Source organism: Rhagoletis pomonella, unplaced genomic scaffold, assembly GCF_013731165.1.
Source record: "Rhagoletis pomonella isolate Grant_MI unplaced genomic scaffold, Rhpom_1.0 Rhpom_scaffold_00013, whole genome shotgun sequence".
In the NCBI taxonomy this organism is placed as follows: domain Eukaryota; kingdom Metazoa; phylum Arthropoda; class Insecta; order Diptera; family Tephritidae; genus Rhagoletis; species Rhagoletis pomonella.
Window position 1 is genome coordinate 866,421 of NW_023458567.1, and position 25,617 is coordinate 892,037.

Below are 25,617 nucleotides of genomic sequence, written 5' to 3' on the forward strand. Positions count from 1 at the left end.
TGCCCAAAAATAAGCAATCGTTTCTTGACTGCAACCCTGCGCCCAACAATACTGCCAACTACTGCTGAAAATCAACTCGCACTTTGGCAAGTCTGTCCACCATTTTGACTGAATGTTGCCACAATCGAATTTTCGTGTCAAATACCTTCGGTAGTGCATGAGGTTCGGGAAAAAAATCAACTCGGTGAAAAAGTGTTGACTAACTGCAGCGAAAAAGACGCGGAGCACTAAAACTCTCAAGGAAAAATTGCAACATGAACCCAAAGCGAGCAAAATACACAACACTGTCTGCATCTGTAAAAGAAGAGGTCGTTCCAGTGCTGATACACGATCCCAATGCTCCAGGTGGCCCCCAGTATGCCTATGCTACATTTGCTTCATCCGAAGAGGGCGAATCTACGGTTGAGTCACTGCCTGGAACACATGAGACAATTGTGAGCTCAGAAGAGGTGATTATTGACGAGCATGGACGCGCCGTGACCATACAACAGCTAGTCGACAATCATTCCGTAGAAGAGGTGGAGACTGTGGAGGAGAACGATGGCTCCCACACCATTTTGCACATTGTGCCCTCATCGCCCGTTACTGAGGAGGGCAATGAGAGCGGTGGCGATGGCGATGCTAATCTGAGTAATGAAGGGTTGGGACCACGCTCCAAGACTTTCTATTGTCCTAACTGTGGTAATTGCTACAGCGCTGCTGGCTCATTGAAGCTACACATGCGTGCTTGCATGAAGCGACGCGAAGAAGTGCCACCTGAGCAGCGGAAATGCGAAATATGCAACAAGGTATTCAATTCGGTTTCGTATCTAAAGGAGCACATGATGCGACATACAGGTGAAGGGCCAAGACGTTGTACTCGCTGTTATCGTAAGTTTATTGACGAGGAAAAGTGGAAGGCACACATGGAAACTCATAAGCAACAAGATAAGCTTGATGCTGAGGCTCAAGCATTGGCACAGCAGCACGGAGGCAAAAAAATAGTCGTTAAGGAATTTACATGCTCATTTTGCACGCACAATTTCACCGTGGTGTTTGAGGAAGGTCAAGTGAAACGACGTTACGCCTGCGACGAGTGCCGCGACAAATATTCCAATGTGGAACAGCTAAAGCAGCATAAACAAATGGTGGGGGAGAAACGGGACTTTCATTGCGAACGATGTGGCCGAAAATTTGTGTTCGAAGGCTTTTTGCAGCGACATCTTCCCACCTGCGATGGCACAATAAAACGGCGCCGAGACTTGAAGTAAAGAGTGGCCTGTGACCCTGTTTATTCACTGCAGTTGCATTTGCTGCGCATCCCAGATATGCTTCTTTAAATCTAAGCGCTTCGCTCTAAATCTACCAATTCAATAAGTTTTTTTCGTACCTTATATTACTTGTAACTTGTTTATTTCGTTTGATAGATGAAGTTGTAAATACGCCATTTGGATAATTGGAGATGGTTGAATGCATCCGAAGAGGGGAAGTAGTATCCTGCATACTTGGGACTACGTCCTCGGTTTACTTGAATATTTTTAGTTCTGTGACATGTACATTTTTTGAATTAATAAAGAAGTTATAATAAAGCAAAGATTATTTACTTTTATTTATCTACTAATGCATTCCTAATGCGACGATTTGTTTTAATTTTTCCACAAAGTTGAATAAGAAATCGAAATATGAAATTGCTTATGACCACAACTTCAGATGAGCGCGTTTGGCATACGATTCGTAGTTGGCGTGTGCATAGAATTCCTTGAACAAAGGAGTGACGAGAGTGTCTTTTGGCAAGGTCTTGTATATGGGCTCGCCGTACCAGGTGCCAACCTAAATATATAGAGAGAAGTTGAATACATACAAATGGACTATTGATGTTTTCCCACCTCCCAGCCAGGAACGTTAGCCATCAATTTAGCTTCTTCGTCCCGATTGCGACGCAACTGTTTAAGGTATTCTCGATCACGTTCCGCAAGAAGCAAAGGAAATATTACGTTTTGAGCTGAACGCATTTCAATCTCCTCGCGCTGCACTTTTTTAGCCGTCAGGTAGTATATGTACAAACCGACGGTCGTGACAACAGCATAGCCGCCAATCATTTGAAATCCTAACAATATTTGATTTCATTTGCTTAACTGATTTGCCTTTGTTACGTAGCGCTTTTGGTGCTCACCTGTAAAATAGCTCTTTGCTGGCACCCGGAGGAATGGGATTTTCTTGTAGCCGCCCGGTGGAGGCATATCCTGCTTCTTCGTGGCATTAGCTGTAGCCGACATCCTAAGTCGTCTTTATCTGTAATGTATTAAGATGTAAAGTGCTCTTGTAAATATTTAGAAATATTCTTACATCTCAGCTAAAAAGAAATTGGAAATTTTTTCCCGGAGCGCAATTTTGTCAAATTTGACAGCTGCGTTGCATAATAACTAGGGATGGGTAACTCAGCACGTAGCGCAACTATTGAGCTGCCCTCAGCAGTGTGTCGCACGTTCAGACTATCTTCTAAAAAAATATGACTCAGTAACTCAATAAATATTCGCTAAATAGTCGGCAATCAGAGAAAAGATTAAACCAAAGACGATAAAATTGCGAAAAATTTAATAGTTGTGAAAATTTACAATTCGCAACGACACTATAGCGCATACCAACTCAATTATGTTAACCAGCTCTACAGTGCAAACCAGCTCTGTAGCGCTCATCATGTAAACAATGCTAACCAACAGCGCTAACCAACTCTAGGCTGTGCTGCCTCGACAGCAGAGTGCCATAGCTCAATTGTGCCACCTCACAGATGGCTTATTAAAAGGAGCACGATTCATTGAGTTAGCTCGCTAAAATTTAAGGAGTTTCCCTACCCTAATAATAACAGCAGAGGCGCCAACTTAAAAAAATAAAGCCATTTAACAACACCAACAGCTGATTGCCGGAGGAAGTATTGGGTGGAAGTAGGCGATTCAAATTTGCGGAGGGGCTCATCCAGGCTTAAGGCCCAGCAGCTCTTTGCAGTTCAGGCGATTTCGAAGAGTTTTTCGGAATGATCTCGCAAGCGACAGATCCCTGAACCGTAGGTAAATTATTAGATCGAAATAAGTTTTAAATTTCTCATGCTACCTTTGCCATAGAAAATTAAAAACATAAATTTGGATCCTTTGCACATAGAGTACTATGTCCATATGTATTTCATTGGTATATATAGATTTGTATCATACATATATTAAGGATTTGATTAATACATACATACAAATTACAATTATTTACATTAATTCCTACAAAGGCTAAGTAAGAAAATTTCTGAACGAAGCATTTTCACTTTTGCCCAATTTATCTCTTATTTCTAAAAAAACTTAGTTTATTGCTACAAAATTAAACTTAGGAATTGCTTTAATACACATCAAATAAAATTCCTTTCATTTGGGTAAGTAAAATATTAACATAGGCAAACATTCATGATCTCGACTCGAAAAGAACACCAGGAACTTGTGTCCTTCATTCATTGAATTAAAAATGTTTCTATCTTTTCAAAATTAACAGCGACTTCTTTCATATTTTCAGTTTCGTACAGCACCAGAATTTAATGATAGAAAAAAAAATTGAGTTTACAAAATTTAAATTATAAATATGTATTATCCATCATGCAAGATACAAAAGCGAAGAAATTGAACTCCTCATAATATTCCTAAACGAATGTCTATTTAACGAAGGCCTCTGGCGGTATCTTATTTTCTTTGTGAAGTTTGTCAAACACAAATGCAGCATGATTGTAATCCCAATTGGTCTCCTCTAGACATCTGTAGAAAGAAAAAAAAAATACATTTTATTAAACACATTTACACTTAAGTATTCTAATTTTTTAAACAGCCACTCACTTCTTGCTCCACTCAATGTTCATGTTGCTTTGAGCGCTTAGCGTTTGAACCATCTGTATTTTTGTTGCCTCGTCAACGCCCATCTGCGGCGGTTGCAATGTGGCAGCAGCGACAGCCGATGTCTGCAACGAAAATGAATTGTGAATAGGGATCAGTTATTTATGCAATTGCTGCGCTATACTCACGCTGGGCTGATTGACTTGCAAACGGCTTTGTAGGCTACTCGACAATCCAGGACTGTGTACTGTGGCCTCATTGCCCATGGGTGTAGTGGTTGCCGGCTCGATGGACTTCTTGAAGAAACGTATCTGTGGCTGTGTTGCTACTGTTATCAGCACCATTTCGTTGCGAATACAAAAGCCGCTGCCAGCCGGTACAATTATATACTGTCGCTGGAAGTAGCGCAACTCCTCAGAGTCTTCATCAATGTCTTTGAATAAACCGGCCACAGTGAAAACGATCATTTTCGGCTGCAATAAATGAAAAAAAGACAAACTTAAATGTATTCAACTGCGGAGTAAAACAAAAAATAGGCGTACGATCACCAACTTACCGTGAATAATGTCAAATCGACGGTGAATGAACGTGGATAATGTTTGGTCTTCGGCAGTTCGGCCAGCATCGATACAACGGCTAGGCGACCGTATCGCAGCAAACGCAATCTTATGTTGTCATCGGCGTTTTGGCGGAGCAAACTACGATTGTACCGCCAATATTTCTCAAGCCTATACAGAAGAGAGAAAAATGAATAAGAATTATGCTTCGATCAATAAGTGTTACTGGTAACATACCGGCCGACTTGGCTTGCCGGCGGCACGATTAGCGATAGCATCGCTTGATCATGGTAAGCATCAAGCAATGGCTGCCGGTTGTCCGAATCGAATATCAAGAAGTACTGTTCCAAAAACTGACGTATAATATCGGTGCCATTCGGATCGCACAGGAATGAAGCCTTGGCCTGCGGCATGACAGGAGCCTCTTCGCCCACATCGAACTGTATCATCGGTGTCAGCTCTTCTCCATCCTAGGTGCAAGGTGGGGTTGAATAAATTTTGCGAAAGAACAAATAGCGATTATGAAAGTTACTTACCAATTTCTTCAATTTCGGAAATTTACGTTGGATCTCCCTGTGAATGAACATATTTTTGATGCAATGGCTGGTTAATTATGCTTAACAGTATGCAGTACATTTTGGAAAAGCAACAGGCAAACAGTGAGAGCTTAAATAGAGAATTATTTTTCTCATATTTCAAAATTTTGTTTTTTCTTCATCTTTAAAAAATGTTGGAAGCAAAGTAAAAGGTTTTCTTGGACACAGAGCAAATTGTGTTGCTGAAGCACTAAGATAATCAATATTTATGAAAAGAAGCAAAAACATCAACAAGCATTAGTATTTGCCGACTTGAATTTGCCATCGACACAGTTGTTCGCAAGAGAAAACGGCTATGCGATGCTCGGTGTATGTGGGCTATAACATTTTCGCCAGTTTTTGTTTTTAGATTTCTTTATTATAGTATTATTGCTTTTTTACATTTTTCTTTATTAGAAGAGTTGAGCCAAAATAAATATTTGTTGGCCAATCGCCTTGCTAAATTATTAAACGCGAAATTTTACTGAGTTTCGTAGAAGTTTCTTCTAAAAATTTATTATATTGCGTTCAAAGCTTTTCCCTCTTCATGTTATTTTATGATATTTTTGAGTTATACGTTTCTGTTAATTCAGTTCCAAGCATTTGGCTTCATCTGGTGTTACTGCAGGCTCACACCTGGCAATTGGACACCAAAGTTACACCAATTGATGTATGAAACCTCTATCGAGTTATAACAGCTCGTTGGCGCTTTTAAACACACCCGCTTCGCTCACCTCAGAACTCAACAATAGCCCGCCAGCAATGCGTACGCGCTCTTCAAATAAACGGTCGGCGGTTGGCACATATAAAATGTGCCTTCACAGTCAAAATGCAATGCGGCGAAGGCTAGTAATCGCTCTTTAAAGTGAGGCAACCTGGAAGCACACTCCATATATTTTTCATCCACATTTTTTCCATAATTAGTTTTTTTTTTTTATTAAGGATTCCCACTAAGTGGAATTAAGTTAGCTTTATAGAGAAAAGTCTACAAAACTCAGCGAGTTCAAAGATGCCAAATTGGAAGGCAGTGCGACTTTATTTTGTTTTGTATATTTATTGCTGCTCAGTCTCTGTTCTAGCGTCAGACTGCTTCTTTTTGTTCCTTTTTCCTTTTCATTTTTTACTTTTTTCTTTTTTTCAGCCTTCTTTTCCTTGTTTTTTTGTTTTTTTTTTACCGAACATCACTTAGCTGAAGTTGAGCTAGCATTTTAGCTTCTTTTGGTCAACGCTTGAATGACATTTTTGCTTCACAATGAACACGCTTCTTTACAAGCAAATTGAATCCTTTGAATTTGCTTTCTCAGATGCTAAACAATTCGGACACGCGCATTAAAACTTGCGTTTTTTGGCGCTTTCTCATCAGTTTTGCCTTTTGCTTCAGATCAAACAAATCGGAGTGTTGGCGAAGATTTCCAAAATGGGTTTCATGTATTTCTTTTATATACTTTAAATTACTGAAAGTGTAAATCTCGTAGATATAAACATGAAGTGCCTGTTCGAAACGAAACCTTCACCAACGCTTTACAACATTTCCTTTCGAAATAAACACTTTTTGCAAAGCACATAACATGAAAACATATTTGAAAATCGACTAATATTATTCGTATGTATGTGTGTAAATATCTGTTGGAATTTGCTGTGGACGCAGGTATTGCTCGCAAAGACGCGCATGTTCTTTGGACCCGCCGCAACCGACGTTGAACACTTGCATCACCAGTGAGACGTGTTACAGCACTGCGAGAAGCGTAGCGGCCCATTCCGCGCGCGCTCCTCCATAACGACGCAACACTCTTCCATCCATTTACGTTTTTAAACCATTTTTCATGCGTTGCACCCAGTTTTATCAGCTGGTCAAGTGCAGTGCAGTGCAGTGCGGTTTCCCAAATTAGAAATTCAATTTTTGATACCTGACGTATTGCGCGTGATCTTTGTAGCGACTGCATAATCCATTATTTTTCAATGCTAATTCAACGAACGGCACATGCCGTAGAGCAATCAAATGTGTTGCGGTGGGTATCTGTATCAAATAGAACAAAAAAATATATATATATTAAGCAATCTTTGAAGTATGTAATACATATAAATACTTATATATGTAGCTCGCAGCAATACTTACCCTATTGTCGGCCAAGTAGAGTATGCGAAGATTCGGTAGGCGTACGTGAGCATTCTTGAATGCCTCCATGGACGAAATGTTGTTGTTGTTCAGATTGAGCGCAACCAAATCTGGTATATTTTTCTCCATTATTTCGATGGCTGCAGCCATTACGGGGGTGCGGAATACGCCGCAAAAAATGCCTTTGAAATCGGGATCGGTGTGGAAGCTGGACATGTCCAGCGCCTTGGTATGTGCATTATAACGTTTTGCCATCACCACTTGCATGCGTGCCTTGAGCTGGTCGTTGACTGGCGTCGACGGACAGGCGGCACGTACGCGCAAATACGGTCGAAAGCCGTCGGGCATCTGAACAGCGCGTTCGAGGCCATCCAAGCGCTCGGCGACCCTGTGGTCATCTACAAAGAAAGTTACGTAGTTCTTCTCGGAGCGCCAGTAGAGCGGCATGAGGTGCTCGGGAGCGATAACATGTTGCAGCACACTGACGAGCTCCTCCTTGGCATAGCGCTGGCCATTGTTTATCTGAAAGCAAAGAAAAACGATTTCATTTAACAAGTTTGGTTGAAATCAGTTTTTAGACATCATGACGCCAATAGGTGCTGACCAATCCAGTGTACAACTAATGGCGCGATATGAGCAAACGGGCGGTCAGCCAGCTGTTTTTTTTTTTTTTGGTGTCAGGCAATGGAAAACATTTGTCAATCGATATGGAGAATCGCGATTGTTGCTAATCTTTATTGTTGTTCAATTCAATGAATTTCTGCTTCACTCATAAGTGCGTTGATAAGACAAGCGCTGCCAGCCGATACGCCGAGCGCGCACAGAAACTCGGTGACTTTGCGGCTCAACATACGTGAAAGAATCGACAAGCAAACTTCATTTACGTGAATTCAATACAGGAAAACTAAAAGAAGAAAAATGTTGTAATGCAATTGCCGTCCAGAGGAGGAAAACGTTGGAAGCAAGTACCGTTAAGAGAGAAAGGACAAAATGCGACGAATATTCCGATGTGGTTGCTGTTGCGCAGCTGAAGAGGCGAGCGCTGATGCGGTTTCTAGTGAAGGTGCTTTTGGAAGCTACTGGAACATCTGGAATAGCAGAGAACTAAAGGAGCAACAAGAAGTGAGTAACCGAAATCACACTTCGGATGTGAATTATAACCAAATGCTAATTGCAACTTGCAGGGCACACTGCCGTCCATTGTCTCGACGGAACCAAGCGGCAGTGCCACTGGGCGCAGCTCGGTGGAGGATTTCGTGGACATTGAGTTTCCGCAGGGCAGCTACGAGGATGACCGCTTCAGCGACATGTCGGCGACAATATTTAAGCGACAGCAAAAGTGAAAACAAAAGTTGTGGAGCAGATAGTGAGAGACACAGTGCAAACGGGAAATGCGGTTTCGTTTTTGTGATATTTATTACTCTAATTTCGTTCGAAGTTATTATATTAGAATGTGTGGCCGAACATAATGCCATAAACTGATAAGATTTTTACAATGAAAAACCATATTACTTAGAATAGATAAGTGGAGAATACCTGAAGTTAGATTGTACATACGTTTCTGAATGAGGTCAGTTTTGATTTTGTACAAAATAAATATTAGAACTAAGTATAGGTGGTTAGTTCGAAATTGTGCTATGAAAGTTGAATGCTTCGATTGTCAATCGCATTTCAATGGCCTAATAGCCCATTTCCACCAGGACCTTAACTGCAGTTAAGAGCTCAGCTAAGTGCAAATAACGTTAACATGGAGTGATCAGAAAAGTTTTTCGTTTACTGCCTGTCGCTTTTTTGCTTGTACTTTATATGAGCAATTACTTCTTCCAGTTGTAATCTCCTTTATTCCAATGGCATAAACTGCAGTTAAGGCTTGGTGGAAATGAGTTATAAAACTAATGCTTTCTAAACAAAACAACTTTTCCTTCAAATGGACGGATATAAACAGAGTAGCTAAGTACTTTCAAGTCATTATTCTACTGAATCAATTGCTATCCCTAATGAAGCCGAGGAGATCCAACACCACCATGGTCATCGGCACGAAAGTTATCAATTGAGTCTTCCTCATCCTCATCCCGCCAGCTTCTGCACATCGTACTTGTTGGTATTCGCCATCGTTGAAGCATTGTTGCTATAGCACAGTGCCCTGCGATAACGCCGGTAATGACTCTTACTTTACTGCAGATCTATTGAGTTTCAGTATGTCCGCTGTCTTTTTCGTACTAAGCCGCGGCCATAATAATCTTGTGATCTAACAGTCTTGCCGTTTATTCCACAAGCCATTAGCCATGGCCACGGTGTATTCATCAATTTCCCTAACATAATCACTAAACGGTGGTAGTACGCAGCTATCAGCTTATTCGATTGACATCACTGAGCCGTATCTGGTACTCCTATCAGCCGACTGATTCCCTTCAATATTGCTATGCCGTTGATATGGCTCAGTGATGCCAGCGTGGTCCTACATTTCCATGCAATTCCCGATTTCACCATTTTAGACCCTATTGCCTTCAGTGCTGCTTGACTATTGACAAAAATAGCGGCTTTATTTTCTGGAACCCTACTACTATTTAAGTACAAGACCAGCCGCCCTTTCTATAGCGTAGATATCCGCTTGGAAGAACCTGCAATCGTTCGGTAGGCTCCAGTTCCTTATTCCATATTTGAACCATCATCCCATTTTTCTCTGGCAGGGAACCTAATAGGTGCCTTAGTATTGAAAAACATAAAAAAAGTATAGATACAATGAGTAATCAGATTTATCTGGTAGTATGAGGGACATATTACTAGACGTTGCACGTTGTCAAGCACACCCGCTATTCTTTAGGAGATTTTTGTCGACCAAAATGAGCGATTTTCAGAATCCCACTGCAGTTGAAACAGCCAGCCAAATAAGAGAACTTATTTTCGTTGATTTTTTTTTTTAAGAGTAATCGGTTTCTGTGCCGTGCCATCTTTAATGTCCACCTTCTTCTTGGATATTATTTTCAAAAGTATTCCTACATAAAGGAGTACACTGGTGGCAGAAATAATAGAAACGCCTTATTTTGACCAGTTTTGGCTTCATTTGGTTGATTTTGAACCGACTTCAAAAAAGGAGGAGGTTAAGGAGGAGGTTATCATTTCGTCGAAATATTCTTTTATGTATGTACATGTGTTACCGCATAACTGTGGAACACGCTAATCGATTTCTATAATTATTATTTTTTTAAGGAAGGTGATACCTCGGAGGTGTCCCCATACTAATTTGGTTTAGATCCGATCCTTGGATCATTGAGAAATGAACGATACTCTTATATTTTTATATGAGAATTGAAGACGGTTTTGTTTTTAACCGACTTCAAAAAAAGGAGGAGGCTATCAATTCGTCGGAATATTTTTTTTTGTATGTATGTTACCCATAACTTTGGACCACGTTAACCGATGTCTAAAATTTTTTTTTAAAGGAAAGGAAGTAGCTCAGGGGTAGCCCCATACTAATTTGATTTAGATCCGATCATTGGATCATGAAAAAAAACTAGTGGAACTCTTAAATTTTTATATTAGATTTGAAGTCAGTTTTGTTTTTTGCATAAAAATTACACGTTTGCTTAAAAATTACCTGTTAACGTCTAATTTTATTTTATAAAAGTCTTACTCATTATGTAATAAGCTAAATATACAATATACATACAAAAATTAGAAAAGTCCAACAAATTTTCACCAAAATTTTGAACTTTTTATTCAGAATTTCTTGAAAAATTTTAGGTATGCAGCCTATTTTAATAGGGTGAAATGCAAGTTAAACGTGGCTTAAAGCTACCGTTGCTTTTCTAGATTTTTTTTTAGCTGACGGTGTTGTGCATTTTTTCCTTATAAAGTGTGCCCAAAACATGAATTTTATATTCTTCTCTCTCGTTATTTAAAAAAAATCTGAAAAAGTCCGCTGCAAAAAAATGCCATTTGCACCCGCTTGAAACTTGCACTTGACCTACTAAAATTTAATGGACATGTTTGAATTTAAGGTGCAAATTTGTTGAATTATTGAGTTGAATATATAATGAGTTAGTATAAAACAACAAATATTAAACATTAAATAAACAAAGGAAATATATCTAAAATTGATCAAAATAAGGCGTTTCTAATATTTCTGCCACCAGTGTATACAAATTTAGTATGAAATTAATTCTTTTTAAAGCGTATTCCTAAAAATCCGTACGAAAAACATTTACTTTGCAATTCCGGGAAATTTCTTCAAATATAGTTCCAAACGCCTCAGAATTTCTTATCAGAAAACCGTTTCGCACACTTGAACAAAATTTTTATTTTTGTATGACTACACCTAAGCTTAGAGCAGAAAATGTGCCATTACATAACCTAAAATGAATCACTCAACGGAATATTATTATTAAAATACTTGAAAGTGATAAGAAAATTTATTTCTAATTGATTATGGCATGTCGAAAAATATTTACAACATATGTATGTATGTACAAAAAACACAGCTAAACGGCGAAGACGAAAGATAAGAATCGATAAGTGATATACCTAAACGATAAGCCAGCGCATTTGAGAATATACTTATGAAAATTTGCAAGCAAATAAAAACGACCTCAAAATAATTAACACAAAAACAAAACCAAAAACATTGGGCAAAAGTAAACACAACAACACTATCAGCATGGCTGCCTTGTGCCAATTCCACTCCCCAAAACCCCCAACTAAAGCCAACTAAAAAGGTAGAAAAAAAACAGTTAAAATACATACATAAATAAATTTCGCAAAATGCCATAAGTAATACTTCAAATAAATTATAGAATACCTATGACTGACTGTTGTGAGTCTCCTACATACATACGTATGTATGTACATGCACAGCGCACACAAAAGAATGCCACGAGAGAGTTAACTAGTCACTGATAAGACAGCAGGAGCACAGTTGGCTTTGAATATGAAATACAAGTGTGCGTGTGTGTGTGTGTCTACACAGAGACCCGCCTAACAACCCACCACCCACCGCGGCACACCTCGCCAGCGGCGCAACACTTGGCGCTGCAACGCTCTGGGGCAAGCGCTCGCAGGGAGAGGGCGAGGTAGAGCCGTTGGCATCCAAGCTATGCGAGCGGAGACTCGCCAACATTGTGGACGCTCATTTAAACAAATTCGCTGGTTTTTTTTTATTAATATCTCTGTTGCAAATTATTATTTTTGAAGCATATGCTCGTACATTTGTACATTTGTAGAGTATGAAATGCGTATTGCTCATAATCAGCGTACAGTTTATATGTATGTTTGAGTGTACAAATGAGTACTTAATGAATGTTTAATGCATTAGTGTTGCTGCCTCGTGTGAGTTATTTGGCTGAAACTCATTTATTTCGCGATAAAAGCACCGCAGAAGGGAGCAGCAGCTGAAGTATGGAGTGCAGCGCACTGCCCCTAACGACGCCACCGGTCGCCGACGCCACCTACTGCCGGCCATCGAGTGTCGTCATAGAGTAAATTCAACAATCGAAAAAAAAGTGAGGCGAACAAAAGTGAAATTGATACACGCTGTGCAACCGCGAGTCGACGTTGTTGACGAATAAGATACTTTAGTTCTTCAAAGACCGTTAAAAGGCGCATACGAATATTTAGTTCACAAAAAAAAAGATTATAAGAATAAAAGATATTTAAAAAATGGGTAGCTGCTGTTCAAAGGATCCGGATTCGAAGACCTCATGGAGTCCTTCGGAGGCAAAAAATGCGGTACGATATGAAGCGTAGAATTTTCGAAAAGTGTAGACTTAATGTGCGCGTCTCCGGACGAAAGAAAATTTAGCAAAGCGGCTCAGCGCGAGTTTAGAAACAATTACATTTTTTTTTTGCTGCATACATAATGCGAAAGGTGTTTAGGATTTTTTGCACAAAACAAGTTGTGGGAATTTTTAATCTAAAGCAAGCAACGAACAGTGAAGAATTTAATGAACAAATAATTATGTATATTATTTTTTTAAATTTTAGACATTTTCAAAGTTCATTGTAGTCTATAAAATGAAAAATATTAAAATTAACGAAATATAATGAACGAGTAGATATGTATTAGTCATTAAGAAATATTCTACGCATGAGTCAACGGCGATTAATCACAAGGCGTTACCTTGTGGGCAGTGGGTGGAGTGGTAGTGCGCAGTAGACAGGCAAATACTATGTACTTGAAGCGCTGAACAATCCCTTGCATTGTTCGCATGCCATTCAGTGATAGGCATGTTATTGATCTTGGAGAGATGTGATTTGTTTACCGAATCGCTCGCAGGTGTAGATTAATATTTATTGCACTTAGTAGCTATTGCAGTGCCAGATTTCACGGTTTAATTATGAAAAAAAAAGTTTTGAAGTCTTTATGGATACCCGCTGCCACTTTTAATCTTGACTTTTCGAACAAAAAAAAATAATCATTTTAGCTCTGGTGATCTTCACTTACTTACAGTAAGTTTTTACGAGCTAAATTCTGAATGCAAATCCAGTAAATAGCGCGACTGTCCAATTTTGGAACCAAATTTGTAGCTTTTGGTACAGAAAGCGACATCAGCAGTTGGCTCACTCTCATCTCAAATCCAACGCCAAGAGAGTTGTTTCTAGCTTATGTAAGCAAAGCTGAAAAATGTCCTTTGGTTGACACTAAACGGCTTGAGAACGCTTCAAATTCTAAATGCTACTAATAACTATATAACGAATATCTAAATCGGGAGTCGCCTGCGAGCGCGATATACTGGAAGAGGTTCCTAACAGCCACTTTGAGAGTAATTTAAACCTGTTGGTCATAAAACCTATTAGCCTACTCGGAGACGGTCTAAAACAGTAGAATTCGTTGAACCATGCACTGAACACACAAGTGACACACGAATATTTGTGCACTAAAATATAATCATTTAAATACATTTTAATAAACAAATTTATATTTAACGTTTGAGAAAGTAGAAAATACATACATATGTAGCTTAAATTAAAAATGGTAGCGCAACAGTAGCGACCCGCCCTACCCATTGTACATACAGTGGTTTCCACATAATTAGGGACACTACTTCTTTACATATTTTGATCAGTTTTTTTTTCTTTATTAATTTTTTAAGTACATAGTTGATACGACAACAATGCAACTCAAATTTTCAAACTGTTTTATCAGAATTTCTAGAAAAAAATCGGGTATGGAGCTTAGTAGTTTATTCATTTTTTTCAATATTGCGCAATTTTCGAGCGGCATAGAATTCGCATTAATTTTTGGTAATTCTTTTGTTGACGACGTTGCGCATTTTTTTTTCCATAGATACAAAGTATATTCCAAAATTTTTTATATGAGATAAAATGAGTGACATCGTCAACAAAACTGTGTACTCGATTTTTTTCTAGAAATCCACATGATTTTCGTTGTAATTAGTATAAATTATTTTTGGTACAAAAAAATAAATAAATTATAAACAAGTAAAAAAAAAATTAAGGGCCAAAACTGTAAAAGGGACACTCCCTAATTATGTGGCCAATAGTGTACATATTTTTTATTCGAACTACATTTCAAAAGAGACACATTTCGGTTTATCAGCAATTAATTCCCCTTCATTTGCTGTTATCAAAAGTTAAACAACATCGCTTAATGAAAAGTACACAACCTGCTGAGCTGCTTTGACAACTTCAGCACGCCGCACACAAATTCATACATAAGCGGGTACATACCAATTTTTTGCGCAACAAAATTAAGACATTTTTAGAAATTCTTCAACGGCTACTAAATTTAGCGGAATGCTATTTAAAAAAAAGCAACAATTTAACTAAATAAAATAACAAAGGAATTAATTTAATTCAATCAATTGCAGAGCACCACATCAACAATTGTCGCACAGCCCAACAACGACTCCACCTCGGCTGGAGTGTTTACGAGCACGATGGTTGTGCCGGTTGACACAGATGGCGCGAACTCTGAAGAGATAACCACCACCATCATAAAGACGACAAGAGTCACAGAGACTGTGACGACCTCGAGCGATTGAATGGTGATGAACTGAGTGGCTGATACGATACGACGACGCACATTCACTAGCCAGCCGCTGACTGCAGGAAATAAGTGAATCAACAGCAGCCAAATAATGAAATAAAAGCATTTAGCATTAATTTATACACAATTAAGTTATATGTACTGAGCACACAGATTGGCTTGAATGCCATGCAACGAACTCCCAGTTAGATGTACACACTTGCATACACATATTTGTAGCAGATAAGTTCATGGAAAACGAAAACATTGTAAATAGCGATTTCTTTTTTTTTTTGAAATTTGTGTAATAAATAATAACTTTTATTAAAAGCGAGCGCACTGGGTGTACGATATTTCACTAAATAAACACCCGCCCGCCCACCCTTTCCTTTTATGATAACAGGCATCGGGTGTATTTCGAAGCAAATCGGTTATTCACCAGCCGTTGGTTGCTGCACAAACTTTGAAACGCGTTTGAGTACGCGCATCGGCACTTAATTGCAGCGTAGAATCGATTGCGCGTGAAAAATAAAACAAAATGTTATTCTTATTGAGCTGGCGCAGCAGACAAGATCAGTAATTTACGCCGCCGACTACCGCACTGCCCCTTCCATTGGCCGCTGTCCATCCAGTTCTAATCAGTCGACTCGCGCGCAGCATTAAAAAGCGCTCGTTTAATCGTCAATCAGTTTAGTTTAAATACCCGTCGCGGCAACAACATCCCTCTCAGTCAGCGAGTGTTCGGCGCGCACAGTTCTCAGGCAATTCTAATTTTAATTAAATTAAATTAAAACTAAAATCGACATTCAAATTGAAATTCGCACGTCACCAACCTGATTGAACTGGCCAGTTATTCTACAGCGCTGTCGCGTTTTTGGTTCAAATAATTTTTTATTTTTTTTTTAATTGATTAACTTATTGTTGCTATTGTTCTTGTTGAACAGTTGGTGTACTCGTGACAAATGGCACAAGCTGTACTCTTGTTAATGGCCGCCATCATGGCGATCAGCAGTTTGACGCAAGGTTTCGTGCTGCCCCACTTTGCGCAGCTGATGGGCGCCGACTACGAGTATGCCGAAGAGACGCCGGCCGCGCCCACACCAACCACCAACTACATCATGCGCATCGCGCACCCCAACGAGTTGCGTGAGCCCGGCGTGGCCGAGGTCACTAAATTCATTGATGCCGGTGCAGCCAAGGCCGCTGCGCCAACCAGCAATCAGGAGAGTGCAGAGGCTAACTCAGCCGGTGAGGCAAAGGTGGCGCACAAGGCAGGCGAAGAGCCATGTCGGCGCCAAGGCAAGACGCTCACCTACACGGAGCTCGATCAACTGCTGGCCAATTGGCAAATGGACAAGGAGCGGAACGCCTACAACATGCAGGCCAGCAACCGATATGGCATCCACGCGCGTCGGAACTGAGCGGATCAGCGCGTTTTTTTTTGTTTTATTAAATCGAAAATAGTGTATTTTATCATAGTTGAATAGGGGCTGACTGTAAAGGCGCAAATGCTAGCAGCACTGATAAGCCGTTGGGTAGACACGGTGGGCGGGGTAGGGGAGTTTGCGCTGATAATTATTTTTTTAAAGCTTTTATTGTTTGATCATTGTTAAATTAATTGTTCCATAAGAACGCGCTTGGTGTTGCGCCTTCTTAGCAGCCGCCTTAGCATTGGAAACGGCCACGGCGTTGCGACTGTTGGACGAATGCAGAGTGGGAAATGTTTAATTACCAACTCGTTAACGTATCTCGAATGTGCCGCCTGTCTACAAATATTTGTTAAGCTACATTTATCTCATGTTAATACTATTTGTAATCATTGTTAAAATAAAAGACTCGACTAGAGTTGGCAAAAAAAGAACAGATAACTAAATGGAACAGAACGAAATGCTCTATAAATTTTATTTCGACTGTAGTTGCGGGCAATTACGGCACTATTTAGATAAGATAAAAAGGATGAGATTGTGATTTAGTCACGCCGTCTACCGATTTCGAGCTGTTGTTGTTTTTCTGCCATATCTGAATTACGAAATCAGAAAAAAATATCCCTGACGATGTGCTGATCTATTCGTTACATAACCATTCACGTTCCGCCGCCTTTCCAGAAGATTTGAAAAGTTATTTTTCACTATGTTTAATATTAATCAAACCCTTCCACACATAAAAAGAAAATAATCCTACTAACTAAGGGGACGATTTATTGCAACAAATTTAATTTACATTTGCTTGGCAGGTGTTCCAGTGCGTATGAAAGCTAATAAATTACTTGCGGATAAATTCTATTGTTCTATTTAGGCTGTTGCGGCTGCATGCTTGCTGCCGTTTTGTACAATCACCTCTCCTCCTCTTCCACTCGCGTCTTTTGCAACATTCGTCACATCTTCTCCCTTTTGGCTTCCATCCAGTTCATTCATGCTAAGTTCTGTTGCACCCGTGTCACTTTTCGGCAATGGTGCATCGTCTTCCACGGTACTGGGGGTCGCTGAACCCCCGCCGATCTCCGAGCTCGTGCCTGTCACCACCACAACTGGCACTTGTCGGTTGCGCAACCGCCTGGCCAATGGCGGCACAAACAAATCGTATTTGATTGTCGTGCATGCGCTGTCGGTGTAGATGTGCGCGTTTGAATCCCAGCCCAGCTTGGCATACAGCCAGGAACATACCAAGCCCATGAACAACGTGACGAGAAAGCCAATTACCGAATACCACATGTACGAGATGCGATACAGATAGAAATAATGAGGCTCCTCTGCTTCCGCAGCTGCTGTCGCCGTAAAGGGTGTGAAAATGTCGCTGACATGCGATGTTGGCGGCGACGCGGAACAGCCTTCAGTGGAGAATTCTAATGTCTTCGGTGTAGGCCGTGGTTGGCCGAAGCCTATCCAGAAACAAAATGCCAAACTAGTAATAAGGCCAGTTATGGCGCCCTTTTGATTGACGAAGGTGAAGTACATGCCGAGTGTGAAGAGACCCAACAACGGTCCGCCAACAATGCCGAAGATGGAAAGTGCTGCCTGTAGTACGCCGGTTAGCGAGCCGGCAAGGAATGCCAAACCGATGCAGGCTGCACCGTAGATCAGATTGAAGAACTTCGAGAACCACGTGCTCTGCGACTCCTTTAGCGGTTTATTGGTCTTCCATAGCAGCAACGGCTTTAGGTAATCTTCAACGGTGACAGCAGCCAGCGCGGATATAGCGGATGATATTGTCGATAGACTTGCCGAAAATATGCCTGCTACGAAGAGACCTGACAGACCAGGTATGCCACCCATAGTGTCCACAACGAAAAGTGGCATCAACTGATCGCGTGACGATATGCGTCCCTCCAATAGGGGGTCACAGTCCTTGTAGAAGTAATAGATGCAAAGGCCCGAGAAGCAGGTACTGAAACTCAACGGTATCAAAATTGGCAAATTCCACCATAGGGAGGCTTGCGATGACTTCAGGTTGCGCGCAGACAGCAAACGCTGCACCTGAGTTTGGTTGACACCGTATAGAGATAGATATGTGGCCATGCCGCCGATAATCTGCGTCCACCAGGTGTGACGCACTGTCGGATCAACGCTAAAGTCCAGAAATTGCAGGCGACCGCCTTCCCCTGCGACTCGCCAAATCTCACCCCAACTGCCAGCTTTGATGGTCGCACAAATTATGACACTGAACACGGAAACGAACATTAGCAGCGATTGAAAAATATCTGTGATGAGCACCGCTTTCATACCGCCCAAAGTGGCATAGAATGTACACACCACGCCGACGACTACTACGGAGAAATTTTGATTCAGACCGGTTACGGCTTCCAGCGCCAGCGCCGGCGCGTACAACACAATGCCCATGTAGAGCGTCATCTGAATGGTAAAGGCAAGTGAGGCGCAAAGTCGCGTGGCATAGCCAAAGCGCAGCTCCAAATATTCGTAGACGGACGCAGTCTTTAGCCGATAGAAGACAGGCAGGATAAGATAGGCAGCTGCAGGCGTCGACAAGACATACGAAATATTAATCAACACGAACATGGTGCCGTACTGGTAGTTTTCCATCGACACACCGAGCAGCGTAACGGCGGACATGAAGCTGGTCATGAGACTGAAAGCGACCGGCAGTATGGACATCTGACGATCTGCGAGCAGGTATTCCTTGGTGGTCTGCTGCTTGCCACCCGTCAGGCGGTAATAGATGCCAATTGCAGCTGAAATGATCAGCACAATCGCGACGATGCCATAGTCAAGGGCACCGAAAGAGGCCATTTTGTTGGTTGCAACTAGCTTGATCTGATTATCCTTAAAATTTCTCACTGCTTCCGTATAGACCGCGAGTCACTGCTGTATAGGGCGCTCCTGCCGTTGTTTTTGCTGGTACACAACACGCGAGCGACTGATTTATAATTATGCGTTAAACAAGTAGGTGCTTGGCAAACGGAGATTTCAGCCACGTAAAGATAATCTTTATTGGCTAGCAGTGTCGATATTTTATCTACGCTTGTTAACTATAATCGTACAACTTGAGATACTAACTGCACGGTTTTAGTACAAAAATGCTGCATAATAGAGCTAGAAATTCAACCAATTATGAGCGTTTGCTAGCGTTTTCGAAAACGTTTTGTGTAAAAAAATCTTTGCAGCGTTGCAAAATCCGCGCTATTTTTGGTGGGCGCAAACTTTTATAAACTTCCGTGGCGTCGAACAGCAGACTGTTGGCGTGAGTGCTGTTGTGCCAAGAGAAACAGCCAATAAGCAACCTACCAACTAAACAGTCGGAGCGGTTATAGGAGCATGCAATGCGTTATCTACTATTACCTATTCCAGCGCCTCCACGACGCTTGCTGAGGCGGCGGATGCGTTGCTGTTTTTAGGCAAATACTTGCATATGAAATGAACTTATCAATTCACGCTGCCGTTCATGTAAATAAGAAGCGATTTTATGGCCAGAAGTATAGCGCCAGTTGCCAGTAAAATGAAATGGGCATACTAGATACGCGAGCTCGCGAGGGTGTGAAGGCTACTTATTCCGGCAGATGCAAATGCTGCGTTGGTTGTTAGCACGCGCAGCTATTTGTTGAATTTCAGCTTTGTGTAAACAAAATTTAATTACTTTGCTCTTTGGTATTATTATTGTTGTACTACGATAGGATTTATTTACTTGCAATGGCTTTGCATTTATCCAAAAATCGGTGGCGTTGGTATAGGTTTCTTTAGCTTTCGAATTTTCTGCTGGAGGCGAACTTATGCGTTAATGATTCCGATAAATCCTTTTATGAATGCCATAAAAATATTAAGGTTTCTTTGCGAGATGCAAATTTGGGGCAGATTGAAGCCGTACAAGTTAAAGTGTATGCCCAATTACGGTCTGGACATTGTAGCCGCTACTTATCCAGACTCGACCCGGATATCCCCAATGAGTGTCCGGCTTGTGGAGACTCCGCCATGACACCGCTGATTTAAACCGGTTACTACTAAAGTTTTAATTTTCCATTTACGGGTAAAGGCCGGATCTCATGAATGCATTAGTTTATTTCCCAATCGTGTGATTTCGCAATATTGTGCTTATTATGCCCATTGAAACCCAAACCGGGCGCAACAACAATTGTATAAAGTAAGATAAAGCGTGTGACTGCGCAGAAATCGGCTCGGACAATTTCTTTACCGCGCGCCAATTTAGCACAATAGAAATGTGCGAGATTGGTGCACTTGCGTCAATCGTGTGATTCCAGCTTAATAGAGAAAACAAATTTCTATGATACGATTTCGACTTATTTACCGTCAATAATAGCAACCCCAGTATAACCATAAAGCAACTTAATTACTTTAGGGATAAATAAGAACCCCCAAGCGCAAATATACTTTTTTCTTTTAAACCTAATTGGTTCGTTGGTATCGAATTAATAGCTGCCATATATGTATACTCAGGGCATCCACTTACCCTGACATCCTGATTTCAGTCCGCGTTAATCCTAGTTTTTCGCATTACTGTCTCATCTAGGAAATACTGATATAAGGACGGCGGGTTAGTCTTTAATTATAATAAGGGTCTTCCCTTAAACTCGCAAAAGCCTCTTAAACCTCGTAAAGCTCGTAAATTTACGATCCTCGTAAAAGAACTGTACAAATTTGTATGGAGCTCTATTTACGATGCCCCTCGTAAATTTACGAGGCAAATTTGATGCGCAAACGACCTCGTAAAGGACTTTGAAGTTTCAAAGAGAAGACTATGTACAGTCAGTCAATAAAGTTTAGGTACAGCGAATATTTTACTATACGGGCAACTATTTTCAAATATTTTATTTTTCGATAATTTTTTATAAAAATATGGTCAATTCTACAACAGAAACCCCAAAAATCAGAGTTCCAAACCTTGTGCAAAATTAAAAAAAATTCGGCAAAATTTCATTCAAATATTGCACTTTCTATTTACGCTCTCTACAAAAAGGTTGAGTATGCAGTTTTTTAGCCCATTCAATTTTAGTATAACAAAGTGCAAGTTTGAGGTGGCTAGGACTTACATTGATTTTCAGCAATTTTTTTTTTGTTGGAGGTGTCGCTCATTTTCTCCATATAAAATAATGTTCGGTAATTTTTTTATATTTAAAAAAAATGTGCGACACCTTCAACAAAAAAATTTCCCAAAAATCAATGGTAAGTCCTAGCTTACTCATACTTGCACTTTATTATACTAAAATTGAATGGGCTAAAAAACTACATCTAGAGAGCGTAAATAAAAAGTGCAATATTTGAATGAAATTTTGCAGAATTTTCTTTAATTTTGCACAAGGTTTGGAACTTTGATTTTTGGGGTTTTTGTTGTAGAATTAACCATATTTTTTATAAAAAATTAGCGAAAAATAAAATAATTAAAAAATAGTTGCCCGTATTGTAAAAAATTCGGTGTACCTAAACTTTATTGACCGACTGTAGTTCCAAATTTATTTCAAAAACTTATGGCCTTATTCATAGAAAATAAAGTAGCTTTATAAAAGGTTTATAAATTGGAAATATATGAAAACGTCAATTTATAAAGCTCTTAAAACCTACTTTATTTTTTATGAATAACGCCAAAATGAAAATTCTGTAGAATTAAGAAAGATACATTTATTTGGTTCATAAGAACGAAAAGATATTGAAAACTCCTGTTAAAATTGTATTCTTGATTATCCTTGAAAATTTGTAACATTTATTTTTAAAAATTACTAGCTTAAAGAATTAAAGTTAATCAAAAGGGCATTTTGAATACCAATTCGTTCTTGGGAACCAAAAAAAATATATATTTTTTTCAAATTCTACAAAATTGTATCTTTCATTTGGTACCCAAATTGTTAATTTTGTATGTACATTGCGCTGATTTTTTTTTGTAATTTTTTGAATTAATTATATCCTTTAAAATTGAAAATCCAGAGGGAACAACTGAAAACAGGATTTATTTAGCTTTTTTCCTGGCAGAAGTTTTGCAATTGCCTGCCTACGGGCGACGGCTGCGTGAAATTTTTTTCTTATTTAATGTTTATCGGACCAGAGATGAAACCTAGGTTCAATGAAGTGGCAATACGCACATTTAACCAATCGGCCACAGGGGCTGTCCGCATTAATCAACCTACTATAAACATCACCTGTGGAAGAGACGGAGCTTCAGTTACCAAGAGAGACCCGCGTTACCCTGGCTCAGTTACGGTCTGGATATTGTAGCCGCCTAAACAGCTACCTGTCCAGACTCGACCCAAACATCCCAAATGAGTGCCCGGCATGTGGAGACTCCCCCCACGACACCAACCACCTCTTCACATGCCAGCTCAATCCGACTCAACTAACACCCCTCTCCCTTTGGTCCGACCCCATCGAAACAGCTCGTTTCCTGGGCCAACCGTTAGTTGAGCTTGACGATAATGATTAAAAGTTGACCCGAAACAGGCGGGGCTTAGTAGTGCCGCTACAACAACAACAACAACATCACCGCTTATTCGGCTATTTATACCATTTGTATAAAATATTTGCGTACATAATTATTTGCATTTTACATAAAATTACTTGACTTTTTTTGCATACAACTTACCGTAATTTGATACCAGCCAAAAGGTGATTTAGATAAATGCATAAGATTTCCAAATTTCTTTCTGGGTATAGGGGAGCCCTTTCGGCGTGCATGCTCTGGCTGCAAAAACAACTTAATTGTAAAATTTGCTTACTAAAATTTCAATAGTAGCATACCTTTGACGTGCCTGGCATATCTCCCATGTCTTCATCATCCTCCAAATGTGAGCGTATGGCTATCTCAGCCATTCGCCTTCTAATGATACCAGATGATTGCAGGAGGGATGGCTTGAAGCTAACACGACGCGTATTGCGGCCCTTGGGCGGGTTATCACGTTCACGTTCACGCTCACGGTCACGGTCACGTTCGCGATCATCGCGGTCTGCAAGGAAGTAAGAAATTTAATCTGCCTCTGATTTTTAACTAGGCGCCTGCGAACAGCGTCACTACATACCGTCCAAGTCATTGAATGCCACGAAACGTGAGCCACCAGGCCCGTTCATATTTCCACGTCCACCTCGTTTTGGCATTTTATTTGCCTTGTTTGCGGGTATTGCTTCTAATTAATATTAATTATATTATGTTGCTTGTAAATTGCACAAATTTACATATGAATATGCGCTGGAAATTTTCTTGGAAAAAATCGCAGGAATCTATTATACAAATTGCAAAATGAAGTTTTTGCCTTTTCTCTTTTTTCTTTGTGAAATAATTTGACAGCTTTGTGCTGACGGTCGTTGCCATCTAAACGGTTGTGCACCACCCGAATCGGGACAAATTCGCGAGATAAGTTAAATCGGCAACCCTAAAACGAGCGCCATCTGTTGATAGTTTTTGGCAGGTATATAAATGAAGGCGACTTCCGCTTTTGGCAGGGGAATAAATCCATAAATTTTAAATGTTCGAAAACACGCGCGTTTTATTATTTGTTGAAGTTTAATGCTTTTTTGTAAAGGCTTCTGCAATTGTTTATGTTTTTATTAAAAATAAGGGTTATTCCATATTTACTTTAGTTTACTTGAGAATTACGGCGACCCCTTTTCCTCAGTGTAAAACCGCCACTAATACGCTTGGGTGTGTGTGTGTGGATGATTGGGGACAAAACCAGCAGCGTTGTTTGGAGCTCGGTTCGCGCCTGCTGACTTGCAGTTGAGCGCGAACTACGAAATCGAATGGATCGTGCCAAATGCTAATTCTGTCGCGGTTGTTAGTTTTTTTTTCGTTCATTTTCGACAAGTGCATGTGCTAAAGTGAATGCGGGAAGTAAATCGTTGTCGCGAACCACGTGTATAAGCGCCCAAAGTGAAGTAAATTAAAAACAAAACAATAAAATATTTGCCAACGTTTCAAAAATCGAATGTAAATACTTGTACATACATATGTACATATGTATGTAATGCATTGCTAAGTATTACTTGTGTGTTTGTGATGGTCTAAATAGAAATCGTGTTTGCAGTTATTGCTATTGTTGTTGTATAAGCTATTGTAGCATTCGTTCTTGTCTTGTGCAGTAAATGCTGTTCAGTAATTAGAGAAGCGTCTGGCGAAAAATAATAATACAAACAAATCGAGTCATAAAAAGCTATTTGCTAACTCAAAAATAAATATCAAGCGGCACATTACACAGCCTGCGCTGAGGCGGCAGCGTGATTGCGAACCTTCAGCGCCATTAATTTAATTTTACCGCCCGCCGATTCGGCAAATTTCATGAATTGGTAGCGACAGGGTATACATTTCGAGATGTAGGGGGTCGGCATTTGCGATATTATAGAGCAAATATAAAAATCTTAATTAAATAATAAATTGAAGTAATAGTAAAAAATAAATAAAATGAAAAAGATAAATAAAAAGTAAAAATAAAGCATAATTTGTTCAAAGTAATAAAACAAAGAAAGGAATAATAAACCATTTTAATAAAAAAAAAATATAAAAATTAAAACAAGAAATAGAAATAAAATAAAACAAAGAGAAAAATAGATAATTTTACTAAAATAAAATTGACAAATAATTAAAAAAAAATAAAAATAAAATAAAAATAACACACAACGACAAATAAAGCAAAATAAAACGTAAAATGTACGAAAACCCACCGCTATCCGTAACTCTCGACAGAGTTTATAACTGCCGCGTTGGCCGCGCTAGCTCGCGCCGAGCGAAATGGAAAATTTTGGCCATTCTCAAAATCCGCACTAATTTAAAGCAAACGTATATATGTATATATTTTTTTTAATTAAAAAAGAGGAAGTGCTACAAACAATAAATAAGCGAATGTAGCTCATAAAAAAACACGTTTGAAGTGCACAAGAATCGCTGACATTTTGTGTTGCGAAAACAAATACTAAATAAATAAATATCAGCTGTAAAGCATGCGCGTTGCATTAATGTACTTGTTTAACTTGTCAAATAATACAAGTTTGCATACATACATACATACATTTTTGTTTATACGCTAGTGTCAGTGTGTATGTAGGTGGGGTTATGTGCAAACCGCTTTGTATCACAACCGGCTGTGCGCGTTCGTTCGATCACC

General features: G+C 39.8%; 5 protein-coding genes across 8 annotated transcripts; 2 read left to right on the forward strand and 3 right to left on the reverse strand.

Annotated features, from left to right (window-relative positions):
• Positions 1-104: 104 nt before the first annotated feature.
• LOC118748439 (oocyte zinc finger protein XlCOF6) lies at positions 105-1,575 on the forward strand. The gene has a single exon (XM_036482857.1). It carries the CDS (start codon positions 255-257, stop codon positions 1,248-1,250), a length of 996 nt encoding a protein of 331 aa, XP_036338750.1. The 5' UTR covers positions 105-254; the 3' UTR covers positions 1,251-1,575.
• Positions 1,371-2,431, reverse strand: LOC118748440 (NADH dehydrogenase [ubiquinone] 1 alpha subcomplex subunit 13). Of its 2 annotated transcripts, none has more exons than XM_036482858.1 (5): positions 2,326-2,431; positions 2,153-2,271; positions 1,866-2,086; positions 1,584-1,809; positions 1,371-1,523 (listed from the first exon to the last, which is right to left on the reverse strand). In XM_036482858.1, the coding sequence occupies exons 2-4, from the start codon at positions 2,253-2,255 to the stop codon at positions 1,672-1,674; spliced, it is 462 nt and encodes a 153-aa protein (XP_036338751.1). In that variant the 5' UTR covers positions 2,256-2,271; positions 2,326-2,431; the 3' UTR covers positions 1,371-1,523; positions 1,584-1,671. The 2 variants fall into 2 exon arrangements, with proteins under 2 accessions (XP_036338751.1, XP_036338752.1); XM_036482859.1 differs by having other exon boundaries at positions 2,153-2,265; positions 2,326-2,403.
• A 905-nt stretch (positions 2,432-3,336) lies between these two features.
• Positions 3,337-23,831, reverse strand: LOC118748441 (nuclear RNA export factor 1). Its single transcript, XM_036482860.1, has 11 exons — positions 23,542-23,831; positions 23,264-23,469; positions 23,109-23,207; positions 7,088-7,609; positions 6,879-6,988; positions 4,933-4,969; positions 4,634-4,866; positions 4,396-4,567; positions 4,028-4,312; positions 3,843-3,964; positions 3,337-3,764 (listed from the first exon to the last, which is right to left on the reverse strand). The coding sequence occupies exons 1-11, from the start codon at positions 23,615-23,617 to the stop codon at positions 3,665-3,667; spliced, it is 1,962 nt and encodes a 653-aa protein (XP_036338753.1). The 5' UTR covers positions 23,618-23,831; the 3' UTR covers positions 3,337-3,664.
• Positions 12,576-16,959, forward strand: LOC118748444. 3 transcript variants are annotated; one of them, XM_036482863.1, is made up of 2 exons: positions 12,576-12,811; positions 14,914-15,406. In XM_036482863.1, exons 1-2 carry the CDS (start codon positions 12,743-12,745, stop codon positions 15,085-15,087), a joined length of 243 nt encoding a protein of 80 aa, XP_036338756.1. In that variant the 5' UTR covers positions 12,576-12,742; the 3' UTR covers positions 15,088-15,406. The 3 variants fall into 3 exon arrangements, 2 of the variants coding, with proteins under 2 accessions (XP_036338756.1, XP_036338755.1); XM_036482862.1 differs by lacking the exon at positions 12,576-12,811 and adding an exon at positions 13,279-13,531 and having other exon boundaries at positions 14,914-16,959; XR_004994051.1 differs by lacking the exon at positions 12,576-12,811 and adding an exon at positions 13,540-14,765 and having other exon boundaries at positions 14,914-15,004.
• On the reverse strand, positions 17,064-20,203 carry LOC118748442 (putative sodium-dependent multivitamin transporter). Its single transcript, XM_036482861.1, has one exon. The coding sequence runs from the start codon at positions 19,313-19,315 to the stop codon at positions 17,363-17,365; it is 1,953 nt and encodes a 650-aa protein (XP_036338754.1). The 5' UTR covers positions 19,316-20,203; the 3' UTR covers positions 17,064-17,362.
• Positions 23,832-25,617: the final 1,786 nt, after the last annotated feature.